Here is a 21,371-nt window from a genome sequence, read left to right on the forward strand (position 1 = left end):
TGCTCTGTCCTGAAGTCTAATAGTGTCTGCTTACCGGTAGTCTCTTTAGACAGCAGCCTTATATAAATTATTGAGCTGTCCCAATTTATCTGCTTATTTCTTCAGTGCACACACACTCACACAAACTGTCTGCTGGTTGAATCCTCCTATCAAAGCCAGCCAAGCGATTTGGAATTGGCCCACAGCGGCTGGATAGGACTACACAGAGAAGAAGACCCCCCTTTCAGCGGAGCTTGGCCTCTGATACTTGAACGACACTGTCTACAGTGTTAAAAATAACCAGACTGACTCGGGCATGGAGGGAGTATTATCTCTCTGGAGTTTGGTCAACACCAGCCAGACAGATACAGTAACTGAGGCATTGATATTGTAGATAATAATAAAATAATAATAATATGCCATTTAGCAGACGCTTTTATCCAAAGCGACTTACAGTCATGCGTGCATACATTTTTGTGTATGGGGATCGAAACCCACTACCTTGGCGTTACAAGCGCCGTGCTCTACCAGCTGAGCTACAGAGGACTAGATGAAGGGAAGGACCGACTGGAGTCAATTTCTGTCCACACTTATACACAGTGTTATCAGCTCATGTTGACTGGCAGGAATAGACACTGATTCATTTGGAAAATCTTTGTAGAAACAAATAGAGAGCCTCCAGACATGGTGAAAACATATGGTGGCCGAATTAGAGCTGCCTCTTTCACACCTCACTAACACCACATTTGGGCAGTTTTGTAACTAGGTCAAAAAAGAAAATAGCTGGGAGAGAAATATATCTCTAACTGTAACACAAACAGATACATGTATGCACACACACACACTGATTGCATGCATGTGTGCGTATGTGTACATATATGTCTGTGTATGCAGGCCTCTGTGTGTGAATGTAAGCGTATCTGTTTGTGCATAAGCAAGAGTTTGTCCCATAAAAATTCCCATTAGATATTTCCATTTCTCTACAAAAGTGCTGTATATGTATTTGCATAAGAGTAAATATAAGTCTGGATGAAATATAATATGATCATAAACCTCTGTAGTCTCTTCCTGAATTGTGATTCACGGGTCTGAACTATCTGCTGATAGCTCCTCAGGGAGTGGCTTCCTGCCCTGGCATAGAACAGACTGCTTATAAAACCTGTCATTCACAATGCCAACTGACTTAAAAATAACATCTGAATAAAAAAAAAGCTAAAATGGAAGACAAAGTGAATATGCAAAAATATGCATATTTTCATAATAGTTGTTGATTGTATTGGACTATAGACCTATGCTAAAAAACCTATAGCTGAAGACCACTCCATTGAACCAAAAGGATCATTCAGTGGAGTCGACAATTTAGTGTCTTGTACCCTCTGGTGGACAACTATATAACTGCATATTCTTTTTCCCTACCAGCATAACAGCTTTTAGTAGCCTAACTCATCTTTTAGTAGACTAATTCAAATTACATTTCAGTGTGAGGTGAGCAGTATAGAAACACATTTAAACCAATTTGAGTAGGATTACAAATATGCATCCACAGACAAATGAAATACCCTGTAAACAATGTAATGTTTTTTATTTCCCTTTTAAATATTGTTGAATGGTAGTGATGATAATGATGGTAACTCTGTGCTGAAAGTATTGCAGATATAATTTCAGATAAAAACAAATAAAAATACATGTATATAATCAACATAATAAAATATAGAAGTACTTTAACTTTAAACAGCTTTTACAATAAATCCAATGCCGGTGAAAGGTACATTATTCTATTGTTAGAATAGATACAACTGATTTATTAGCTCTGTGCTTACAATATGATCATGAGTAACAGATTGTAGTAATGGGAGCACTACCAGGGTACTTTATATGGTATAGCTGAAAAGGTTTTCAGGAAATACAAAATAAATCAATATGTATAGATTATGTATAGTGCATCGAAACAAATAAGAAACTAGCAAGACATGAACGGCCGCTTGAAATGATCTCACTGTATGACCACAAGGCCTCAGTGATCCAACGGTGAGACATCCATTCCTAAAGCATCACAGTACAAGGCCCACATCCACCAAACTCTAAGATCTCTCAATCCGGTGGGCCCCTAGGAGAGGACAATGTCCATGTTCTATGGAAGTCCGTAAGTCAGTGAACTCTTCAACAGGAGTAATCAGGCAGTTCCTGGCAAATGGTTATGTCCATAGAAAAATCCAAGTCCAAGTCCTTATATGTCTATTCCTATGCTTCCCATTCCAGATCTCAGCAGATAAATATGACAAAGCCAATACATTACATTTTTCTATTGTATTCCTGATTAAATGATCCAGGCAGTATACTCAAGGTTGGTGGGGGCTTTTATGAAGAAGCACTAGATATATGGGACACAGAGTCTTAAGTAGTAGGAGAGGATATAGATAGTCTCTATACAAGACTATAAGCCCTACTTTTGGTGTGCTGGTTGTAGTCTTATGTTAGGTCTAGACATCCTGCTTGTAGTTTGGTGTTGAGGCCTACAGGTCCATTTGAGTTTCTCTGTGGGGTAGCCATGGTCCTGGTCTAGCTTGGAGAGAGTCTTTCTGACACGGAGAGCTGTGAGGCGGGCTGGGGGGCTCTGGAACCAACACTCCTTCATTACCTTGGCAATGGAAGCCAGGATCTGTACACAGAGAGAGAGAGAGAGAGAGAGAGAGAGAGAGAGAGAGAGAGAGAGAGAGAGAGAGAGAGAGTGAGAGAGAGAGAGAGGAGAGAGAGAGAGAGGAGAGAGAGAGAGAGAGAGAGAGAGAGAGAGAGAGAGAGAGAGAGAGAGAGAGAGAGAGAGAGAGAGAGAGAGAGAGAGAGAGAGAGAGAGAGAGAGAGAGAGAGAGAGAGAGAGAGAGAGAGAGAGAGAGAGAGAGAGAGAGAGAGAGAGAGAGAGAGAGAGAGAGAGAGAGAGAGAGAGAGAGAGAGAGAGACCATAAGACAAGAGCTGCAAGAGCTTTACAAGTCACCCCAAACTAATGCCTGTGTGTGTTTCTCTCACCGGGTGTGAGTGCAGTCTGTTGTGCAGAATGGGTCTCTGCTGGTCTACACACACCACCTTCTTCATCTCCTCAAAGCTGGGGTCAGAGGGCACCATGTCAAAGAAGGGTGGCCGGTACTCTTCCACTATCCCTGGAACAACACACAATCGCACATTATGAATACATGTTACATATACAGTCAGTACCAGTATGTCTGTGTCTTCATTCCAAGTAAAAGGAGTCAGCCAACATAAGATCTTATGTAATGATGATTGAGGTGGGGAGGGTTTGGTGGGAACACTACAGACATCATGACACTCAGTGACATTGAAATACAATTCTAGATTTCAAGACACAGAAAGGAGAAGACTACATCAAAGATAAGAGTGTTTATCTTCTCTCAGATTATATTCGATTTGGATTGTATACATTGGCTTAATATACATACAGTATACAGTGGGGGAAAAAAGTATTTAGTCAGCCACCAATTGTGCAAGTTCTCCCACTTAAAAAGATGTGACAGGCCTGTAATTTTCATCATAGGTACACGTGAACTATGACAGACAAAATGAGAAAAAAAAATCCAGAAAATCACATTGTAGGATTTTTAATGAATTTATTTGCAAATTATGGTGGAAAATAAGTATTTGGGCACCTACATACAAGCAAGATTTCTGGCTCTCATAGACCTGTAACTTATTCTTTAAGAGGCTCCTCTGTCCTCCACTCGTTACCTGTATTAATGGCACCTGTTTGAACTTGTTATCAGTATAAAAGACACCTGTCCACAACCTCAAACAGTCACACTCCAAACTCCACTATGGCCAAGACCAAAGAGCTGTCAAAGGACACCAGAAACAAAATTGGGCTGGGATGACTGAATCTGCAATAGGTAAGCAGCTTGGTTTGAAGAAATCAACTGTGGGAGCAATTATTAGGAAATGGAAGACATACAAGACCACTGATAATCTCCCTCGATCTGGGTCTCCACGCAAGATCTCACCCCGTGGGGTCAAAATGATCACAAGAACGGTAAGCAAAAATCCCAGAACCACACGGGGGGACCTAGTGAATGACCTGCAGAGAGCTGGGACCAAAGTAACAAAGCCTACCATCAGTAACACACTACGCCGCCAGGGACTCAAATCCTGCAGTGCCAGACGTGTCCCCCTGCTTAAGCCAGTACATGTCCAGGCCCGTCTGAAGTTTGCTAGAGTGCATTTGGATGATCCAGAAGAGGATTGGGAGAATGTCATATGGTCAGATGAAACCAAAATAGAACTTTTTGGTAAAAACTCAACTCGTCGTGTTTGGAGGACAAAGAATGCTGAGTTGCATCCAAAGAACACCATACCTACTGTGAAGCATGGGGGTGGAAACATCATGCTTTGGGGCTGTTTTTCTGCAAAGGGACCAGGACGACTGATCCGTGTAAAGGAAAGAATGAATGGGGCCATGTATCGTGAGATTTTGAGTGAAAACCTCCTTCCATCAGCAAGGGCATTGAAGATGAAACGTGGCTGGGTCTTTCAGCATGACAATGATCCCAAACACACCGCCCGGGCAACGAAGGAGTAGCTTCGTAAGAAGCATTTCAAGGTCCTGGAGTGGCCTAGCCAGTCTCCAGATCTCAACCCCATAGAAAATCTTTGGAGGGAGTTGAAAGTCCGTGTTGCCCAGCGACAGCCCCAAAACATCACTGCTCTAGAGGAGATCTGCATGGAGGAATGGGCCAAAATACCAGCAACAGTGTGTGAAAACCTTGTGAAGACTTACAGAAAACGTTTGACCTGTGTCATTGCCAACAAAGGGTATATAACAAAGTATTGAGAAACTTTTGTTATTGACCAAATACTTATTTTCCACCATAATTTGCAAATAAATTCATTAAAAATCCTACAATGTGATTTTCTGGAAAAAACTATCTCAATTTGTCTGTCATAGTTGACATGTACCTATGATGAAAATTACAGGCCTCTCTCATCTTTTTAAGTGGGAGAACTTGCACAATTGGTGGCTGACTAAATACTTTTTTCCCCCACTGTACATATTTCACTTCATTCAGGACTGAAATAGTACACTGAACTTGAGAATAGGAGTGTTGGGCTATATGTTGGACTAAAAAGAGAGCAGAGAGATACTGAATCCCTGGACAGAGAGTGTATTGTTCTGGGAGGTCTGGCTGTGTGTGCGTGCGACCATGCGCGCCTGTTTGTGTGCGTGCGTGTGCATCTGTGAATGTGTGTGTGCGTGCGACCATGTGTGTGTACGCATGTGTGTTAGAGAGAGGGAGAGCATCTGGACTATGTGAGGTGGGAGAGTGCTGACACTAGATAAGAGTGTTTATAATTACTAGAGGGCTAATCATGGGAGAGGATAGAGACAGAAACAGACGCAGCTACAAACACAGACTCCCAGATAGAACAACATTGTAGTGATGAAAGATATGGGCTCACCCCCTCCTGCACTCTACAGATTCTAGATATCCAATAGTACTGGGTGTAGTACTAAGACTGTATAAAATGTATTTTCAATACCATTTGCTTAAGTAGATGGTATAGTATGAGTGTAAGTGTATTTACTTGTTCAATCATGAGAAACATATCCCATATCCCTTTGGTTAGATTGGGTTCATACAGTATGTGGGTTCATATTATCCAATGTACAGTACAGTGAGTACAGCACATTTTTTGTAAGTGTATGTGATCCCTGCGAGAATTGAACCCACGACCTTGACGTTACCAGCACCACGATCTTACCAACTGGACCACAGTACATGTTTTAAATAAAGACGATAGAGTGTTTTGTTGACCTCCTAGTTGCGTGTGTGCGTGTCGTTACCATTGACAATGGTCCTTCTGGAAATCTCCCAGAGAACCAGGCCCAGGGCCCAAATGTCTGTCTGCTTGTACGACTCAAAGATGTCCATGCGGATGCTCTCGTCCAGAACCTCCGGTGCCATGTAGCGCTTGGTGCCCACCCTGGGGTTGTTCCCCACGTCCAGGTAATCACTGGTCTGAGAATGCATCACAGCCAGGCCTGGAGACGCAACAGGGTCATGATCAGTAGGGAGAAAACATTTTTAAACAGAGTGAAACAGGGAGGTCATACCTGAATTTGTACAATAATAACACAGATTTTTCTAACATGTTTTTTCTACAGTGTGCCATACGGAACACAACCCAGGAACACAGGAAAAAGTAATGAATGCTGTCTATGTGGTCTCTCCAGGCGTATCATAAACAGGCAGCAGCAATTCAGAGAATGGACTTTACCCCCCTCCTTTCTCTGTCCATTCCTAGCACCCTAGCGCTCTCTCCTTCTGCTCTCATTCCTTCATCCCTTTCCTCCCCTCCCACCTCCTGTTCTTACCCAGGTCGGCGATGCAGCACTGTCCGTTCCTCTTGACGAGGATGTTTCGGCTCTTCAGGTCTCGGTGGGCGATAGCGGGCTTGCCCTGGCAGCTGAGGATCTCCGTGTGGAGATGGACCAAGCCGCAGGCTACAGACAGGCACATCCTTAGGCAGCCCTCTGTGTCCAGGCTGCTGTACTGGAGGAAGTCATAGAGACTACCCAGCTCATGGAAGTGGGTGATCAGCCACAGCTGGGTGCTGGAGTTCTTAGACGTCATGTCAGATGCTATGAAGCCTGGGGAAGCATGTTAACTATGAGATATTGTATTAGTGTTGGTAGGAATTGAGTGATACAGTAGACCATGGTTTCACCAACTGGCTGGGTGGTTTTATTATACTTAGTTTTTCATGGTTGGACATGAAAGACTGTAAAAACATCAGGAAATCCGCTCCAAGTTATTTTAATTTTGTAAATCTGTTCCCAAGTATTCTCACACATAATAGAGATACGTGATTATATATAAATGTAAGGAAGGTTTGAAATGATTGTTTTAGGCTGTTCTGTTTGGGCTTCTTGTGGTCAATTTGCAGTCGACTAATTATTTGTAAAAAATCGCACGCGGCTGATTAACTCTTGATAAGTGCGCATTGGGTTAGCGCAGTGCATTTTTCCAGTCACAATATATAAAGAAATACATTAATTGTACTTGATACACATATCTGTATACTCCAGCTTAGTGCAAGCAATTAGTCCAGTCCAAAACCATAGTATCATGAGACAACTGTTTTTGTCTTGTTGTACAACATGGATTATAGGTTATGTCGACTCACCCAGGATGTTGTCGTGTCTGAGCTGTACAGTGTTGTAGATCTCTGTCTCTCTGAACCATGACTGTTCGTCTCTAGAGGAGAAGATCTTCACTGCAACACTCTCTCCCATCCAGGTGCCCCTCCACACCTCTCCATACCTGCCCTTACCTGGGGATAGAGGGACAGAGCACAGACACACACAAAGTTCTCATCAGACATAATAACAGCTATGGAGAGGATTGGCGTATTGATCTGTTCACATTAGTATAGCCTCGCCTCCAGCCATTGTGTCTGGCAACGCAAGGCTAGTAGGCCTTGAGATGACCCTGTTTTTTAGAAGGTCCATGAGACACTGGTAAATGAGTGAGTGAGTTCACAGGGTCTGTATAGCACCGCAGCTATGGATGAATGAGAGACTGACAGAGAGAGTCAGACTGATAGAAAAGGAGGGAGTGAATAAGTGGAGGGGATGTCTCACCGACACACTCGACCAGAGAGATCTGCCGAGCCATGGTCCTCTGTACCAGGTATGGCAGGCCAGTCCCACTGCCTGAGGTACAGAACTCATCAAAGATTTCCTACACAGAGAGTCACACATGTCAAGGATCACAGCCATCCGGCACTGGTTTTCATATTGCAATTTCATTATATAAATAACAATATTATCGCTAAAGTGCCTGTGAGCTTGGTAGTGATTCTATGACATAATTTCCTCCCGTGCAATTCAATTTCATGAAATTCCATTCTTACCCCGTAGGTAGGGTCTGCCCCACTGGGCACCTTGAGCATGGAGACGTCACGGTCCTCTCTGTAGCCCAGCCTGTGGTGCTGTCGTCTGGAGCGTAGCCACAGCACCAGGCCACACACAGCCACGGACAGGATCAGCAACACCAGCAGAGGGACTGCCACCAGCAGAATCACACTGTCCTCCTTAATTGTAGGCTCAACTAATGGACAGTGGACACACACAGTCATACAGGTAAGAGGGAATAGCAGTACAAAGACAGACTTTGATTTAAGCTGACCACAGGGGTATTCAAACTGGTCAGGACCTCCAACCAGATATGATAGAGATGATGTTACTCCAGAAAAGTTGATTTAGTATAAAAAGCAAGTTGGTCATATGGATTAAACATGCCTGTTGACATACAGTATCTTATTATTATACAACGGGTGGGTCTAATCCTGAATGCTAATTGGTTAAAACCGCATTCCAGCCGGTGTCTATTCCACCAGCTAAATCTATGAAGTTTCTACTCCTTTCCATCTGACTGCGCAATCCACTGTCTCATCAGCCCAGCCAAGCAATTTATAAACTTGATCTCCACTATAAAATGCATCTAGACATGATCTCATTCCTTTTAGACTAACATTTAGTTTTCAACAGCAGAGATTTGTATACACCTTGCTGTCTGTCTCTCTGACATTCAATATTCAAATTCGATCTCCAGCTGTCCCATAGTAATGAAGGTGTTGGGGTTGGGACAAGACAGACAGGCAGCGTTTCAGCCAGTCGAAATCATGAATCAGCTGGCATTATTTTTATGGATATACGGAACGAAGTGCAGCTAGTTTGCAGTCTTTCCAGCTTCAGTTTGAAGTGATTGTGTTTGCTGTGTTGTTGGCTAGCTCCTCTGAGCAACAGTGTCCTGACGAGTGAGCACATTCGCTATGCCAGGCGTAATTGCGCCCATTGTTATGGATGAAGCCAAATAAATGTCACTAGAAAACAGCTTAAACAAATGCAAATGCAGCTACTTTTCTGTTATTCTGGTTGCACTTTTTGATGTGACTAAGTTAGCCGTAGTTGTCTAGCTAGCAAGCAAGGGATTAGAATGTTGCCAGCCAGTATTGCAATGGAACATTTAGAACGAACGACTGGGTCGCGTCCATAGATACAGAACAAAAAGACAACGACTGGGTCGCGTCTCTGGCAACCGAAACGTTAGAACGAACTACCAGCCAGCTTGGGTAGCAACCCTAGATTTGAGTCGGGACTATATCTTGTGGAAGGATGAAATAGTATAAATAAATTCATCAAAATAACGTTTTTAATGAAAATATGTCAATCATTATTTGAATACGTTGGTAATCCCTTGTATAAAAGTGATAATACACCAGTGCCAATATATCCTCCAAACACCTTCTTCTTCTTCTTCTTCTTCTTCTTCGATGAGGTTTAACGGCGGTTGGCATCCAATTTGTTGCATTACCACCACCTACTAGACTTGCTTGAAAAATTAAATAAAGAATTCCCTACCATCTAACACTACACTCACAAATTCAAAAATATTATTAATAATTAACACCACCCTACTCCACTATTTAAATATATTCATTCCTACCTCATGCCCTCAACCTGAAATGATGGGACATCACCACTTAACACTCCCTGTAACTCTTCTGAGTCTCGCACACCCAAATACCTCTCTGCAGCTGCCACCACAACCTCAATTTTCTTCTACTTACGTTCCATCCCTACAGTACAATGAATAACCATTGCTATAAATGCTAAAAATCCAATCTTACTGAAACATATATCACTTGTTGGCCTATCCCTCTGTACTGGTACATATCTACTACTCTCACCACTCTTCCCCCTTTGAACCATCTTCCTCTACTTTCTTCACTGCCTCAGCATATGACAACTTCTTCACTACTCTTACCCTGGAAACCTCAACCTGCCTCTCTCGCACGGGACATTTCTGATCCCCAGCCCCATGGGCACCCCTACAATTAGCACATACCACTACTTTCCCCAATGCTACACATTCCTTTGTCTCATGCCCTTCTGCACACTTCTCACACCTTGGAACCTCCCTCCTACACACTGCTGCCACATGCCCATAAGTTTGACACCTGTAACATCGTAATATATTCGGCACATAAGCTCGTACAGGATAACTTATATATCCTAACTTCACTTTGTCAGGCAAAGACTCAACTTCAAAACTCAAAAGAACAGACAATGACTCTTCTGTTTCCCCACTCTCGCCACCCTGTTTGCGTCGCACCAAACGACGAGCATCACAAACACCAGAAATCTTCCCCTTCAGTTGGTGAACTTTTACATTTACTGCTACCCCAGTAATTACTCCTTTAATGGCGCCCTTTTTCCAAACACTGGCTTCTCGGGCATTATCACTTAATTAACACATGGCATTACCCCTGTCAGCCACCAGGGGGACATCAGACACTGAGTTTCCATTAGAAGCCTGTATGACTGAGGTCTGAATCCTTACCTGATTAGAGGGGAAGGATGAAAATCAGCGAACCTCAAGGCCCAGATATGATAGGGGGTTCTAGACTGTTTGAAAGGAGGTTCTAGAGAAGTTGCAGTGCTCTAACCTGGGTCTGGGGGAGCGGTGCTGTTGACGTTACAAAAGTTATTGGAGCAGCAGTGGACGTACAGTCCCTGGAAGTTGGTGTAGCACTGTTCCTTGTGGTGGTCCCTCTGGAAACAGCCCTTCTCCTCTCTGCCATGCACCTTGGTGTAGAAGCAGTAGTCACCCCTGCAGGTGCCGTTCAAACATGTCCCCTTCTTGTTTTCACATGTACACAGCAGGTTGGTGCTGTCATCAGGGCCTGGAGAGAGGGAACCAGTGAGTGTGTGAGCTGTGTACGTATATACACAAACACACAGACACACACAGACTTCAGCCGACATGGACTGTTCTCTACACTACTGTCTAGCAAACGCTACCGGAGCATCAAGTCACGGACCAAAAGGCTCCGAGATAGCTTCTATCTCCAAGCAATAAGATTGTTGAACAGCTAACCGATGGCTGCTCACCCTCATCCACGAACTATCTGCACTGACTCTTTGCACACTCTCAGGTCTACACACATACACACGCACATACATACTGACGCCACATATGCTCGCACACACACATTTATTTTTATATATCCTGCTACCCAGTCCCTTTTTATCCCCTGCCTACATGTACATATTACCTCAACTTCCACCGTATCTCTGCACATTGATATGGTACTGGTACTAGCCTTGTATATACAGTAGCTTGCATTTTTGTGTTTTATTTCTTGTGTTTAAATGTTTATCTGACCTAGTTTTGTTTCCGTGCTTTTTTAAAGATCCTATTCTGGAGTATCTCATTCGTACCTCTGACATTGAACTCTACATTGTTGAGGAAGACCTTGTAAGTAAGCGTTTAGCTGGATGGTTTGCACCTGTTGTATTCTGTCATGTAACAAATTTACTTGGATTTGATTGGACACACACAATCTCTCTCTATAGTGCCTTTTTCCATCACAGCACCAGTGTGTCGCCAGTGATTATGTTAACGTAAGTGCTAGTGTTATTTTTTGCCAACTTTGTTTCCATCAGGAGTGTGACACTGAGGACTTATAACACAGAAACAAGCTTACCATCTGATGGTGATCCCAAAGATGACCGATCTGCAAAATATAAAAGACAGCGGTGAGAGAAAGGGCAGGTCTGGTGGGCCTATCTTGGGCTGTATAGAGAATAGAGGCCTCAGTGGAGACCAGAGAGGTGAGGAAGTGGTCACTGAGGGACTGAAGGGTTTCTCTCTCTCTCTCGTTTTCTCCCTGAGGCCTACAGGTCAGGGGCCGCAGCAGCAGCACTCACCCAGGCACAGCAGGAAGACACAGACTTCCTCTGCTCTATTGTTTCACTACCGTACGACAACGAGCACTTCTCATCTACACACGCATCTGCACCTAGCTGATTCCCCAGCAGCAACTCACTCGCTCACACTCAGATACGCACAAACGCAGGCACAAACACAAAGATATACAACACACATACACACTGGTGATTACGTAAGCTAGCGCACTCAAAGATACACACAGCCACGGACACGCACAGCCACATTCTTTATTGACCTACCTGCATGAGCTGTGGAGGTCCACAGGCACATCCCAGCCAGCAGCACTGTGAGCATGGCAGCACCCCCCATCTCTGTCAGAGAGACAATACAACAATTAGAGGTGCAGCGATTATGCTTTGTTACAGTATATTGGTCTTTAGGCACTCGATGCAAGAATATGGGACACGCAGTTCTCTCTCTGACACTGTTTCCCACCGGGGGGCCAGTATGAAAAAAAATATGTATGCACTCACTAACTGTAAGTCGCTCTGGATAAGAGCGTCTGCTAAATGACTAAAAATGTAAATGTAAAATGTTTCATAAACTCCTATGCAGCTTCACAATCAATGTCAACTTCTAAGTTTCCTCTCATTTTCCCTCTCCTGCTCTCTCTCCTCTCTCTCTCGATCTCTCTCTCTCTTGGCTCCTACCAATCTGTCCTCCCACTCTCTCTCTCTCTGAGTATGACAACCTAGGCCCGGTTGCTGTGGCTGAGCTGACTGGGCATCTCTGCAATTAAAATACCAAATGGAAACAGCTGCAGCAAGATCGACACAGCTCCAGCCCAGCAAACATTCCTACAACATTGGGTAACGTCCCAATGGAGTCCACGATTTGGTTTCCAGCTAACATTAGCATGACAACATCAGCCCCAGCTGCAGTTTGGAGCCACACAGCCCTAGTGATTCCCACTGACTCCCAGTCTGTCAGCAGAGGAAGTTATGAGGTCAAAAACAACAACAGAGAGAGCGCCAGGCCCAGGGTCCAGTCAGTCTGCCTGCTCTGTAATTGAAGTGGGTGGTGGGTGGGATAGAAGAGAGGGCTTAGTCAGGGAAAGGCAGCACTCTGCACTGCCAGGCCCTATGTGTTTGTGTGTCAAACCCCTGTGGGTGTGTATGTGAGTGTGTGTATGTGTGTTTGTGTGTACTGTGTAGCTAGCTAACTAGGCCCAGACTCATGCCTGTCGGCTCCATGGCTGCCCGGATCACAGTGTAAATATTGATTGCTATGCTTCCTGCCATTGAGAAGCCGCGCCCTGGAGGGAGACTCAGGTCTGCTCATTGTGTGTGTGTGTGTGTGTGTGTGTGTGTGTGTGTGTGTGTGTGTGTGTGTGTGTGTGTGTGTACCTGCTCATTGTTTAGGTTTGACTGCTCTGGGTCACGCAAGCTAGAGAGGGTAGAGGCTGGAGGATGGGTTTCTAGGCAATGAGACAGGGTTAGTTTCAGTATTCATTTGGTGTTGTGTGTACTTTATGCTGGTGTACAAACCATGGGTGTGTGGCTTCTGATTGGTGGGTATGGCCATCTTTTAGAGTAGTGCTTGTGCCCTGCCATTGCAGCAAAGAAAGAATATTACAGCTCTGTTAAACCAGTTGTTAAGGAGCCAGGCAGGCTTATTGGAACTATAGTGCAGAGTGCACCATTTCATAACCCCCCACCTCCCATAATTAAATTGACACTCATGTAGTTTCACAAGTCATGTACTGCGTGATATCATGGAAAAACATGGGTCATGTTTCTGAAACGGCTGAGTAATGAAAACTGCCTACAGGATATTTGGCGGATTGACTTCCAGATATTGCACAAACAATAAACGCTTGAAATGAAATGATACATGCTGCAACTTTCTGTGTTGATTCAGACCACCTACTATCCTCAGGAGAGCTGTGGAGTCAGATAATATACCACTCAGTGGAGGCTGCTGAGGGGAGGACGGCTCATAATAATGGCTGGAACGGAGTCAATGGAATGGCATCAAACACATGGAACCCACGTGTTTGATGTATTTGATACCATTCCACTGATTCCACTCCAGCCATTACCAAGAGCCCGTCCTCCCCAATTAAGGTGACACCAACCTCCTGTGGTACCACTCAATGATGTATAAACACAACACACTGGAATGTATGTCTATGATAACACAACACAACCAGACAGAGTTTGTGAAATCATCTTCTTACTGTGTTGATGGCTGCTTGGGCTCCGAAGCAAAGTAATTAAGTCGAATCATCATACCAAAAGAACAGATTTAATATGTCCATGTGATTATAATGACAAACACTTTTCAATGCCACAACAGGCTACAACTTTGCAAAACCAGCTTAAATCTTTAAACAGACATCTTTACCACTCTGCTTTTTTGCACAAATTGTGTGGCTCCAGCTCAACTCAAGCATCGTTATATGAGAAGAATCCATTGATGTCAGTTCTAGAACACCACAGTGTTCCGGTTTGGCAATGAGGAACAATGCCGCGAGACCACAATCAGGGTTCTAAGCTCAGCAGCTGTACCACGTACCACATCTCCAAGCCAAACCATGGTGCATTATTACACACTGACACTGACTAGCAGAGGGAGGATACAATTTCCTGCATCATGCATCCCTTGAGAAAGGCCCTGCAGCTGAAACTTCAACTGAATAAAAACGGCTAAAGTAAGCAAGATAAACTTTTTTTGCGCATGCGTGCACCCTATTTTTCACTGTATCATGTAGCAGTCTACATATCCGCAGTGTTTTAATATGGGCCCTTAGGAAGACAAACATTCGGTAAACACAGCTCCACCCATTGAATTGGCTTATTCTCTACGGAGGAGCACTAACCCTACTGTCTGTCTCTGATTCCCCCTCTAGTCCAGATCTACCATAAGATCCGGGAGAGATGAGCAATCTGCCTCAGCCATCGCAGACAGGCAGAGGCAGGCCAGTCACACACACAGCACACTTCCTTTCTCTGTTTTCCCCTGTTTGTCTCCACTCTGTCCACAACACCACGGCGGTCACACAGACCCGTGGGAAAACACAGCCATTGTCATCTCTTCCTCTCATCTTAAAAGCTTTGACTTCTCAGTCCCATCTCCAGTTCCATCTGGATTACATAGATGTTGTGGTGGTTGGGGGAAGGGAAGGAAAGGCAACCCAGCTAGCACATAACGTTCTGAGAACCATATGTTTCTTAGTGCTTGGTGGTACCGAACTGTCTGTTCAAGCAGTTGGCACACAGTTCGGACACTCATCGGTAAAACACAAGACATGCAACCAGAGGTCTCTTCACAGTCCCCAGGTCCAGAACGCAGGCTAGGAAACGCACAGTATTAAATAGAGCCATGACTACATGGAACTCTCTGCCACCCCAGGTAACTCAAGCTAGCAATAAAACCAGATTCAAAAAACAGATAAAAGAACACCTTACGGCACAACGGGGGACTGTGAAGAGACACAGCCATTTTTATATATTTTGTATTGTATTATGCATCGTATTATGTAGGTGGGTGGGCTTGCATGAGCCTTGGCTTGTGCGAGCCGGAACGGCTCATAGGGCAGGAGCCGTCTCCTGTTTCTTAAGCGTGAGGCAGAGGCAGGACTTTATGTAGTGTTATGTATATTATGTTTATTATGTATATTATACTATGTATATTATGTATTTTATTTGTTGTTTTGTTTCCTGTTTGGAACCCAGGAAGAGTAGCCACTGCCTTGGCAGCGGCTAATTGGGGATCCCAATAAATACTTTTTTGCATTCAACCTTCCCACAACGTTCTGGGAATGGTGCAGGAGTTGCTTGGCTTTGGAACATTCTCAGCACATTTAAAGAACTTGACAAAATAACATTATTTTCTTGGTATTTCATTACTTTAACAGAACGTTTCCTAAAAGTTCAAACATGGTTACATTTAATTACATTTTTGGTAATGTTCTAGGAACGTTCTCCAACTGGTTTGACATTGGGAATGTTCTCAAATAGTTCAGAGAACGTTAAGAAACAATGTTCTTCTGTGGGAATTTCAGTACTTCCGTAAAACGTTTCCTACAGGTTACCGCATGAATCTATTTAAAGTAATGTTCTCAGAACGTTAAGGGGCGGCAGGTAGCTTAGTGGTTAAGAGCGTTGTGCCAGTAACCGAAAGGTCGCTGGTTCTAATCCCAGAGCCTACTAGGTGAAAAATCTGTCGATGTGCCCTTGAGCAAGGCACTTAACCCTAATTGCTCCTGTAAGTCGCTCTGGATAAGAGTGTCTGCTAAATGACTAAAATTTAATTTGTTAAGAAACAACGTTCTTCTGTAGGAATTTCAGTACTTCAGCATAACGTTTACTCATGGTTCTATTTAAAGTCAAGTTCTCAAAACATTAAGAAAACTTTCCATAAAAATCACAAGAAAGCATTAGTGACTTCAAAGAACATTCTAAGAATGTTATTTAAAAACATATTCATTCTGTTCTCAGCGTCAACAAAGCTCTCTCTATCCTCTATCTTGTTAAGTATGTTCAGGTGTGTTGCCTTGCCCACTAATTGGCCACACCTGATTTTAATGAGTGCTTGTTTCCTTTGAAATGGGGTCTGTTTGAATAGACTAAAATGAACAGCTTTGTATGAGTTGGTGGCACAGTGGACTAATTCCATGGATAGAAAACAGAACACCATCGGTTTGAATCTCACTGATGCCATGCCACACATGCATTTCCATGTGTCCTATCTGTACTTGGAGTTCAAAACAGTTAACTTAAGCTAGCAGTGTTATTAAAAGTCGAAACATTCAGTGAATGTTTTAAGGAAGTTATTCAAAAACGTCCAAATAACCTCAACATTTCGTTCAAAACATTCACAACTTTTAGAGAATGTTCTCAGAACGTTATTTAATTACCTTCAAATAACCTATAATTTCCGTTCTCAGAACATTAATAAAACTCTCCCAGGAAAACTTTCAGGGAACCATAGTAAAACTCAGAAAGTTTAAAAAACGTTCAGTTTTACAGGTCAGGAAACCTATGGCTTCGTTCCCAGTACCAATGGGAAACCAAAAACGTACGTTCCCACAACTTCCAAGGAGCCAAATGTGCTAGCTGGGAAGCCACCAGTAGAAGAGGCAACAGCAAACTGACTCCAACCTCCTGCAATGTGCCTCTATCTGCCTACCACAACTGAAGGAACTCTTCTACAACTCTTCTACTCATCTACAACTCTTCTACTCTTCTACATGGATAAAAGTGTCCGCTAAATGGCATATAGACAATATATACAAGTCATAAGGAATACCTGGGATAGGATAAAGTAATCCTTCTACCCCCCCCCCCCCCCCCCCCACCCCCTCCCAAAAAAAACATTGTAAAGTGGTTATCCCACTGGCTATAAGGTGAATGCACCTATTTGTAAGTCGCTCTGGATAAGAGCGTCTGCTAAATGACGTAAATGTAAATGTAAATGTAAATTTGTAAGACACCTGACTGTATAGCTCAGATGACAGAACAATATCTAGATACACTACATGGGCAAAGGTATGTGGACACCTACTCAACGAACATCTCATTCCAAAATCATGGGCATTAATATGGAGTTGGTCCCCTCTTTGCTGCTATAACAGCACCCACTCTTCTGGGAAGGCTTTCCACTAGATGTTGGAACATTGCTGCGGGGCCTTGCTTCCATTCAGCCACAAGAGCATTAATGAGGTCGGGCACTGATGTGGGGCGATTAGGCATTCCAGTTAGGCCTTCCAATTAGGCCTTCCAATTAATCCCAAAGGTGTTTGATGGGGTTGAGGTCAGGGCTCTGTGCAGGCCAGTCAAGTTCTTTCACACCGATCTTGACAAACAATTTCTGTATGGACCTCGCTTTGTGCATGGGGGCATTGTCATGCTGAAACAGGAAAGGGCCTTCCCCAAACTGTTGCCACAAAGTTGGAAGCACAGAATCATCTAGAATGTAATTGTATGCTGTAGCGTTAAGATTTCCCTTCACTGGAACTAAGGGGCCTAGCCCGAACCATGAAAAACAGTCCCAGACCATTATTCCTCCTCCACCAAACTTTACAGTTGGCACTAATACTATGCATTCGGGTAAATTAGGTTCTCCTGGCATCTGCCAAACCCAGATTCGTCCGTCGGACTACCAGATGGTGAAGCGTGATTCATCACTCCAGAGAACGTGTTTCCACTGCTCCAGAGTCCAATGGCGGCTAGCTTTACACCACTCCAGCCAATGCACATGGTGATCTTAGGCTAATTTGAAGCGGTGTCCATATACTTTTGACCATGTACTGTATATCTTTATCATTCAGAAAATTAATTGTCTTTCACTGTTTATCCAAAGATAGCCATGATTGTATGTTTAGTATCTGTTGTTTGGTACAGTCTTTGTTGTTTAGTAAAGTCTTTATAGCTTTAATCCTGTGATTGTTGTGACTCAGAGCATGTTATGATGAGAGAGAGACTGGTCTGGTATGTCTGATTGTATCTGCATTAGACAGACATGGCAAAGCCAGGCTTAGTGTTTGTCTATATGCTTCAATTACTGTGTGCATCCCAAATGGCACCTTATTCCCTATTTAGTGAACTACTTTTGACCAGGGCCCATATGACTCTGGTCAAAAGTAGTGCACTATGTAAGGAATAATGTGCAATTTGGGAAGCATCCATTGTGTGTGTTCTCTCTTACATGTGAGGTAGGATCAGCTGTCCCTCCCTACCCCCATGCTTGAACCAACCAATGATGATAAAATGATAAAAGGAAAAGACATGTCTTTTAAGGAAACAAAATACCTCAAGGGATTTGCAAAATTTAGAGCTACGGCACAATAGGGCCTAATTTCTTTTGTGTAAATCACCAATAGTCATTGGATTCAGCTTATGCAAAAGTTGAAGTACAGTATTTGCATGAATGCAAATTCAAATATTTATAGGAATATTCATATTGTATTTCATCATAGGGCCTTCTGCTTGAACCATATAGTAATTGTAAAGAGGCTAAAACACTGAAGATATGCAGCTGTAGTGAACCATGGTGGCTGAGGTGTGTTGAGAGTTTGTTCCTTCACACCTGAGTGAGAGAAGAGTTTGCAGTGACATAACATACTTCCATGGCTGTTGTGTTGTGTTCCACCCACAGTTCTATGTAACCACACCTGGCAGCTCAACTACAGGTGGCCTACATCATGTCTCATCATAGCCCATACAACACTTCATAAACTAGTAATGATGGGAAAGATCTACTGGGCCCATATTTATAAAGCATCTCAGAGTAGGAGTGATGATGAAGGAACAGTTTTGACTTTAGATCCTAATGAATAAGGGGGGACCTGATCCTAGATCAGCACTCCTACTCTGAGAAGCCTTATGAATACTGCCCCTGATCTAGGATCAAGTCGCCCCTGTCCATAGACTCTTATTCATTATGATCTAAAAGGCAAAACTGACCTTGGATCGGCAGCACTGCCACTCTGAGACGCCTTATGAATATGGGCCCTGGGTTTTGCTTTGAATGGACTCAATATAAGGCACACATTTTGCAATGTTCAGATATTCTGTAACCTGAACCGTGCCTTGTCTTGGAGTGAAATGTCATTGCTAAACTGGAGACAATCTAGACTGGAAACGTGCAGGTTTTCTATCCAATAAGCACCGCTGTGGTTTGGCGCTTTTCTGATGTGGTCAAGGTGGGAAATGTGTCAGTTAGGCATCAGTATCTCATAGCCTACAACATTCTAATCTTAACAGAGACTTGCAATAACTAAGTTTACCTACTTTTTTATTTAAAAAGCTATCCACACCTAGACAAAAGGTTAAACGAATAGGCAACAGCTGTCACAAATGTCAGATTAAATGTGTAGCGTACTAAATATTGAACATAACACTCAAATAATTAAAAATATATATTTTAAGACTTTTACCTGTTTTTTTCCCCTTTTTACGCGCACCTTCTTGCTTTTCACGAAGAAACCAAATGATGTATCACCACAGAAATGCGCCACGTTTGTCCCATATTAAAAACAAAATATATCTTTAAACTACTTTAAAGTGTTAAAAGACAACCAAAATGAATGTATTTGATACGTCTTCCATTCATATGTCAACCTTTGAGTTCGGTGAAAGCATTCAGTTCCAGATGTTGAATCCTAAAATCTCTCCACATCCTTTCCTGTTTCGATGCGAATCAACCTCAGTACTTCTTAAATACCGCTCCTCTCAACTTTATGTCAAATAATTTCAGTTCTCCTCCAATAGAACGACTAAACTAAATATCCAAGATACTTGACGGGGAAAATGAGCGACCCTCCTTTATGTCAAGTTTACCAGATTTGTCTCGTCAAGAGCGGCGCAGTGACGCTGTATCTCGGTCTAAAATCTTTGACTGATAAACCGAAAACACGAAGCGGAGCTGGAACATAGGCTAGACGTCAGTCTTCCGCTTTGAAATAAGTTCACAAACAGGCCGTGTCTCCATCTCGATAAAGTAGCCTACGTAGGCTGCCTAGGAACCTTCAACCTAACTTTGCTCTGTTCCTGATTCAAGAGCAAGATTAGGCCTACAGAGATTTTAAATAAAATTGTGTCCCACCCCTCATTGTCTCGAACGGGGTCTGGCTGGAATGTGCTCTCTCAGAGCAGTTTTCCTGTTGCTGGCAAACCTCTTATTTTCTCCTCTGGTTTTCCCTCTTGTAGCCTGGCGTATATGAAGACTACAATTACAGGGCAGACGTGGCTTTGGGTCTCTCAGTGATGCGAGTTTAAGAGATAGACAGTAGTAAATATGTTATAAATACATAATTAGGCATCAAGAGACAACATTTTTACTCTTGAACTTTAATTATAACTTCATTATTAGACCTTAACATACACTGTGTGTGTGTGTGTGTACTGTTTTTTGTGTGATGCTCACTGTCTTTGTATCATTAACAAATCAATACTTTCTATCACTAACACTGTCTGTCTCATCTGACTATGAGCCCAAGCATGGACCGGCCATGGAGACTGGACTGGAGACAGTGTGACATCCTATTCCCTATGCAGTGCACTTTTGACCAGAGCCCATAGAGCTCTAGTCAAATGTAGTACACTACATAGGGAATAGGGTGCCATTTGGGACACAACCTCTCTGAGACAGCCGGTCCCAATTCACTCCCTACCCCTCCTCTTACCCCTTGGACCTAACCCTTCAGCGTTTGCAGATCTAACTGAGTAATGGATGATGACACACTAACTGTTAATGGTATTACAACTGGTATCCGGTCTCATTTGGCTCTTATGTTACAGCAACAAATACTATTTTTGTATTTGTTACTATATTAGGCACATATCCCCCTCAGAAGGACAGTCAGAGCTCTAGGGGAATATTGCACTATTTTAGCCAGCTTTGGTCATCATGAAATATCATTTGAAAGGAAGTTTGCAAGGCTTACAGTGGGTCTATATCCAGTAAATATAGTTATCTAGACCCAGTGGATCCATTTTTTCTAATACTGAACTGTTAATCTCTCACAATGATCCAAATATGGCTGCCTCCTTTATGGGAATGCTAAATTATACTGAAGCGTGGGTGAGATCTTTTCTTCATTTTAGTAATGTGAATTCCTTGTTCTCATGGTCCCTAAGTTATCCACT

The 21,371-nt window shown here is 43.1% G+C and overlaps 1 protein-coding gene across 1 annotated transcript; it reads right to left on the reverse strand.

The window, feature by feature from the left end:
* Positions 1 to 1,535: 1,535 nt before the first annotated feature.
* On the reverse strand, positions 1,536 to 20,280 carry LOC311150309 (activin receptor type-1-like). The gene is made up of 11 exons (XM_084187713.1): positions 19,661 to 20,280; positions 12,018 to 12,089; positions 11,534 to 11,563; positions 10,493 to 10,729; positions 7,895 to 8,091; positions 7,623 to 7,722; positions 7,166 to 7,312; positions 6,354 to 6,629; positions 5,823 to 6,020; positions 3,002 to 3,132; positions 1,536 to 2,638 (listed from the first exon to the last, which is right to left on the reverse strand). The coding sequence occupies exons 2-11, from the start codon at positions 12,085 to 12,087 to the stop codon at positions 2,423 to 2,425; spliced, it is 1,602 nt and encodes a 533-aa protein (XP_084043839.1). The 5' UTR covers positions 12,088 to 12,089; positions 19,661 to 20,280; the 3' UTR covers positions 1,536 to 2,422.
* Between the last annotated feature and the right edge of the window lie 1,091 nt (positions 20,281 to 21,371).

Source organism: Coregonus lavaretus (assembly GCF_964263955.1).
Source record: "Coregonus lavaretus genome assembly, chromosome: 22".
Lineage (NCBI taxonomy): Eukaryota > Metazoa > Chordata > Actinopteri > Salmoniformes > Salmonidae > Coregonus > Coregonus lavaretus.

Excerpts from the sequence above, each read along its gene's own strand:
- LOC311150309 (XM_084187713.1), bottom strand. The coding sequence starts at position 12,087 with ATGGGGGGTGCTGCCATGCTCACAGTGCTGCTGGCTGGGATGTGCCTG. Across the intron at positions 7,723-7,894 it reads GGGCAGACCCTACCTACGGG|GAAATCTTTGATGAGTTCTG; the intron begins GTAAGAATGGAA and ends CTCTCTGTGTAG. Across the intron at positions 6,630-7,165 it reads CAGACACGACAACATCCTGG|GCTTCATAGCATCTGACATG; the intron begins GTGAGTCGACAT and ends ATGCTTCCCCAG.